General features: G+C 49.5%; 1 protein-coding gene across 2 annotated transcripts in view; it reads right to left on the minus strand.

Annotated features, from left to right (window-relative positions):
- IMPA2 (inositol monophosphatase 2) overlaps nt 1-5,994 on the minus strand; it is a 79,941-nt gene extending 73,947 nt beyond the window's left edge. For both annotated transcript variants that reach the window (XM_034642001.1, XM_034642000.1), the window contains exon 1: nt 5,717-5,994. In XM_034642001.1, coding sequence (XP_034497892.1) covers nt 5,717-5,812 — 96 coding nt within the window. In that variant the 5' untranslated portion in view covers nt 5,813-5,994. The remainder of the gene's footprint in view (nt 1-5,716) is intronic.
- Nucleotides 5,995-6,000: the final 6 nt, after the last annotated feature.

Genomic DNA, 6,000 nt, shown 5'->3' on the forward strand with positions numbered 1-6,000 from the left:
CCCCCCCCCACTGCCTCCTCTCCAACAGCAAGCCTGGCAGCCTCAGCCTTGGAAATGCAGCTGTTCTACCGCCTTCTTTGCTACAGCCCAGACAGTCCACCCTCATTTCTCATGTGCACTGTGTGAACAGCTTCCTATCAGATATCGCATTCTGGTCCCCCATGGAGCTGTAGGGCCCCACACAGCAGCCGGGGCGGACTCCCCACCGCCCTGCAGGGCCCCAACAGGACTGCCCGGACTTCGTTATCACACTCAGAGTAAAGGTACAGTCCTTTCCAGAGGTACTCAGTAAGTATTTGTTCAGTGGGTGAATACATTTCTAATCAGCATTTTAGTACCACTGTAAAAACAGGAGATAGCCAAGCCAAGCAACACATGAAAAGGCACTTAGGTTCATTAGTCACATGGGACATGCAAATTAAAACAATGAAATACTACTCCAAACCCATCAGAATGGCTACAATGGAAAAGACAGACAATACCAAGTGCTATCCAAGATGTGAAGCAATAGGAGCCCTAACCCGTGCTGGGAGGAGTGGAAATTAGTACAGCCACCATTTCATACCTGATGACACAACAATAATTTCACTTATTATTGTTATTAATTTATTATTTATTTTTATCATTTATTATCACTATTATTATTAAATTGTTATTATATTAAATATTAAAGTATTTAAAAATCCCCAGCAGAAATGCATACGTAGATAACCAAAAGACATGTGCAGGAATGTTCATAGCAACATTATCCATAATGACTCCAAGCTGGACATTATCCAAAGTTTCCTCAAGAGCTGAATAAACAGTCATTTACGCACATAACAAAATACAGCGGTGGTTCTCAACGTGCATCTACAGACCAGAAGCATCAGTATCAGCTGGGAGCTTGGTAGAAATGCTAATTCTCCATCCGGCTCCTCACCTCCTCACCTAGTGGATCCGAAACTCTGGAGATAGAACTGAGGCTACCTTAACAAGCCTTCCAGGTGCTTCTGATGCATGTGAACATGCGAGCACCGCTTCTCCACAGCAATGAACCTGGCGAGTTTGACCACACTGAGGAGATCTTTAAAAATTCTGTTGGGAAGTTGGAAGATGACTGCTGGTAGGTACTCAGAAAGCTAAGCAAATGAAAACAAAACACAACTTTTTTTTTTTTTTAAGGGAAATACAAGTTGCGTAAGAAAGAAAATATGCAATACAACTATAGACCCGGCTCACCCAGGCATTACAATTGTGGGTCATCAGAATGTGAGCATGGGTGACGATGGAACCAATCAGGTAATGTAGCCACACATCGGAACAAACACGGTGTCTGAAACAGAGGACCCGAGGACGAGCGGTGGAAGCCTGTGATTGAGAAGACAGCTGGAACTCTCAGAAAATGGCAAACAGTGATGTCTGGGGAGCAGCACGAGGAGATGAGGGACAGGGCACTGCTGCTCCCATCACATTCCTCTCAGGAGTGTTACGCTGATCAAGTTCCCTGTATGAATACCTGATAAAAATTAAAATCCCAAATCAAAAACAACACTGTGTGGGCAAAGCCAGCCAGACAAGGGAGTTATACTGCGGCAGGGCCCACCGATGGGTGCTCTCTTCCCTGGGGAGTCAGAGGGGGCCAGAGAGCACGCACCTCAGCACAGTGTGGGGAAGCACACCAACCCGACCAGGCACAGAGCTGGGACGCAGCACAGGAAAGATGAGGGAGGTCACACGGGAAGGTCCGTGAAGAAAGGGTTGGGTAACCGAACCCTGGAGGGAAGGTACAGTTTTCAAGGAGCCTAAGAAAAGCAGGAAAAGGCAATGTGTGTTTTGAAAACGCCAAGTAGTTCAGTCTGGCCAAAGGGCTGGTCCATGCAGGGGCTACGGGGACAGCAGCCGACTTCCCAAGACTGGGCTTTGGGAAGCAGCACCCGCAGGGTACGTAAGGCCAACTGGAGAGCCTAGAGGTCTGGAGTCCTGAGCGAGGGTGGATCTGGGCTTTTGTTTTCCTGTCTTGTCCTGAGATCTTGTTACCAGTAAACAGAGATGAATTTATTGTAAAGCTAACGGAGCTTGGGCTCCAAGGCTCTGGCCCTCCCTGAGGCTCTGCGAAGGTCCTTGGAACAGTGTTCACGTGGTCACACAGGAACACCTTTTTCAAGTGTGCAAAAGTCAGCTATTCTAACTGCAGATGTAACCACTGTCTCTTTCCACTACGACCTCCATTATATTTTTGTGTCAGGTGGCACCGGAGTGGGTCCTGGCATTTTTGGCTATAGGCAAGTTGAGTGGAAATGAAATTTACTTTGGGCTTGATGGGAAATATCTGTGGGGTTTGCCGTCACACCTGTCTGTAAGTTATTATTAGCCATCCTATGTAGGAATGGCTTCCAGAAATGCTTCTACTGTCCACCACGCCGAGTGACTTGGCCTGGGGACATAAAGGGCAGGGCAGAGGAGCATGTGTACATGAGCTGTGGCAACTGGCACACGGGATCATGAAAGAAATAAGCAACCACGTGGAACTAGAAGCCAGTCTGCAGAAAATTCTTCCATCTCTTACAACTAACATATAAAAGAAAATTGACAGGATTCTCAAATTTAATGGCAATCCTAAAAATCTATATAACCCTATCCAATAATAAGTGTGAAGCCTAAGTACACTTTTCTAAACTATCAGTAATCAATTTCAATTAGTCAGCCCACAGGAAAGCCTGAACTTATCGTTCTATGGGCTCCATAGAAAACACCACAAAAATCCTTGTCATTCGAAGGCACAAAGAGCATGAAGCCAAAAATGTGAAAAAAAGTAGTACAGAAGATTGAGAAGCAGCTAAAGGATTACTTTTATGCATTTTATTTGTTAGCATCTTAAAATTTATACTGTTGCGATTTTTCTTATTCTAAATAGTGTTTATATCTAATTTTGAATTTGTAATTTTGTATTTCTTTTTCTTGAAGAAGGCTCCGAAATCGTCTAGGCTTCTCGTGTTCAACAAAACCAGGATCTTACTCCTACCGGACAATGAAAAAAAGCAGTTTTCTAAGATACTTCTGGTCACACATCAAAGATGATAAACACCCATTTCGATGAACATTACTATTTGTATTTGTGGTGGTGATAGCGGTGGGGCTAAAGTCACTCCTTCCCCCAAAGCCCCACAGCTGGGGAGGGGCTGGTGCAGTGGCCCCAGCAGGGGTGGTGGGGCAGGGCAGGAACCGGTGGTGGAGAGGCAAGGAAGAAGGGAGGAGGAGCCAGGGAGGCCATTGTGCAGAGGGCAGCACTTTGGGGCAGGTTGCTTCTGTGGAGACCTCTCAGGATGGGGTGACAGGGCGTTGGCAGCAAAGTGTATAGGGCTGCCCTGACCCAAACCTATGTCTGAAAGATGAAAGGCATTGATAGTCCTCCCCACCCGCGTCCCCCCAACTCTACCTTCAGCATATAGGACCCTCAGGACTCGGGAATTCAGCCCACGGAACTGTCTCAAGAGCAGCTGAGAGGAACAAACTTAATAAAATAGCAGAACTTTGGGTACTGGTGAGGGGGTGGGCATGTTGGGCCACAAGGCCACTGTATGCCAAATACTCCTTTAGCTAAAGAGGATTCGGAAAAGGATCACCACTAACTACCTTTTCATCCCTCTTTGGGCTATCCTCTGGGCTAAAAGTCAGATTTTCTCCAATCAGCACCCCATTCCTGTGAGAACATTATTAAGACAATCTGTCCCACTTTACACAGGTTGCAATGACCTTGTGTGGCTTCTGTTTGTTCCAGCCATAGACCATTCCAGCCACTCTCCCCTCCACTGCCCGGCAGGCAGGAAGCATCGCATAATGCCCAGGACTCTGGGCTCCCTGACCGGACTCCTAATAGCAGAATCCTTATTTTACCCCTCCCCCACTCTCAAAAAAAAGGTTTTTTTTGTTGTTGGCAAGTCGTGAAAACTTAAGATATTTCTTAATAAGACCCTTAGGATTGTGCCTGCCACACTGCAGTTCTATATAAGCATCTGTTCAAGATAAATGTATAAAAAAAGACACTTCTGTTTCTTTAAGGATTTAAATTTGAAAAACCATAGAAACCCATAACAACTCACCAGGGTTTACAGTGTAGTGTCAGAATCCTAAGCTGTCTTCTCTTTAAAGCCTCAAGGAAGAAGAGTTTTATGGTGTAACTTAAAAGTTACTACATATCCTCACGATGATCACTCTGGGAAGGAGTGAGGGGCCTGAGAGGGAAGGAGGGGGAGAGCAAGTGCTCCCTGCACACACTGGATCTACTTTCCAGCAAGAATGTTTGTCCTGCAGCTACAAACTTCAGCATTCTAGCACTTAAGTTTTGGGGTCCTCCTTTTCCTATAGGAAGGAAAGGCGACAGAGCCACAGGGTGAAGTTTCACACCCCACCTTTCAAACCCTGCCTTCCTGATAGGCTGAATCTTGCGTCCTTCAAACCACAGAGGAAGGGCCCTCCGACACATTGTCTACTCAAGCGTAGAAATTAACTTTTAAAGGATTAGAGGATTCACACCAAGATAAAGCACTGCCCACCGAAAACAGGACAAATTCAGGGTTGGTAACAGCCTGACTTTAACACCTAGGAAAAACCAGCAGAGCATTTTCATGTTGCTGAAAAAGAAAATGCTGTTTGGATATAAAAAGTCAATCTGCTCACACTGCTACTTCTGTCCATCTTCACCCCCAAATCACCAGAATGCAATCGTGTACCTTAACAAGGCAGGAGTAAGCCATCTCCTCACTCTAACCTGACCCTGACCGCCCTGGGATAACCACCGCCACTCATTCACTGCACAAGGACTTCGAACCTACAATGTGTCAGGCGTTGCTTGGGGGTACTGAGGAAAAGGTGGGGAACAAAACGAAAAAATCAAAGTGAGAAAAGAGGAGCTGCACTCCCTTTTCAAACTCGCCGCAGGTTCTCTTTACCTATGCTGCTTGATTTTCATCCTTCTTCTGGTCAGTGTAACAAGCTCCTCCAAACACTGAGTGGAACCACTTTCCAGCTGTGGGCCCGAGTAGGTACAGATTCGAGATGCTTGAGGAAAGACCATCAAATGGTAAGCCCGCCAGATCTCCTGCAGCACGGGTTTAAACCTCGGGCCAACCACACCCACGTCCTGGCACAGGATCTATTCAAAGGTCCTTAAAAACAAACAGCTGCGGCATTCAAGCCTGGGAGGGCTTTTTAAATCCCAGGAAGGATTTGCATAGCCAATATATTCCAACCTACTCTCTGCGACGCAAAGGTCAAGTCACCTACAGTTAGACATTCAACTGCCAAAGGAGAGCGGCCGTGTCGGGCATGCTTCACGGGTGAGGAGAAAGAGGTGCTTACCTCTCCTGGCTCCTGGGATGGAGAAGGTAAAGGGACGGTTCGTGCAGTAAACCAACACAAAGACTCCTTTCACCATATCACGCCCTAGCACACTCGGTCCGCGGATACCAGACGCCCACCGCACGCGGTCTGGCCTCGCGGGACCCACTCCGCACCCGGGGGCCGCTCCCCCGGGTCAGCCAGACCCGCGGCAGCACGCTGTGCCGGCCCGGCTGCCCCGAGCCCCGGAGGGTCCCTTCCGTCCCACAGGACTTCTGCTCGGACTTTGCGAAGTTTCGAGTGGGCACCCAGCGGCCAGGGCGCCGCCCGGCCCGGCCCGCTGGGGCTGTGCTCGCCAGGACCCTGCCGGGCGGGGGAAGAGGGCCGCGCTGCTCACCTGTCCCGCCCGCAGCGCCAGCTGCACGGCCGCCTCGAAGCAGTCCTCCCAGGGGCCCCCGGCGGGCGCCGCCTGGTCCTCGCCGCTCGGCTTCATCGTGGCCTCGCCGGGCCCCGCCACCTCTAGCCCTCCTCGCCGGGCCCCCACCGGCTCCCGCCGCCCCGAAGCCAGGCTCCCCACCGCTTCCTTCTCGTCCCCGCCCGCCCCACAGCTGTGCCCGCGGGAAGGGCAGGGAGCGGGCAGCGGCGGGGGGAGCCGCGCCGCGCGTCCCGCGTCCCGCGTCC

This window comes from Ailuropoda melanoleuca, chromosome 14 (assembly GCF_002007445.2).
Source record: "Ailuropoda melanoleuca isolate Jingjing chromosome 14, ASM200744v2, whole genome shotgun sequence".
In the NCBI taxonomy this organism is placed as follows: Eukaryota; Metazoa; Chordata; class Mammalia; order Carnivora; family Ursidae; genus Ailuropoda; species Ailuropoda melanoleuca.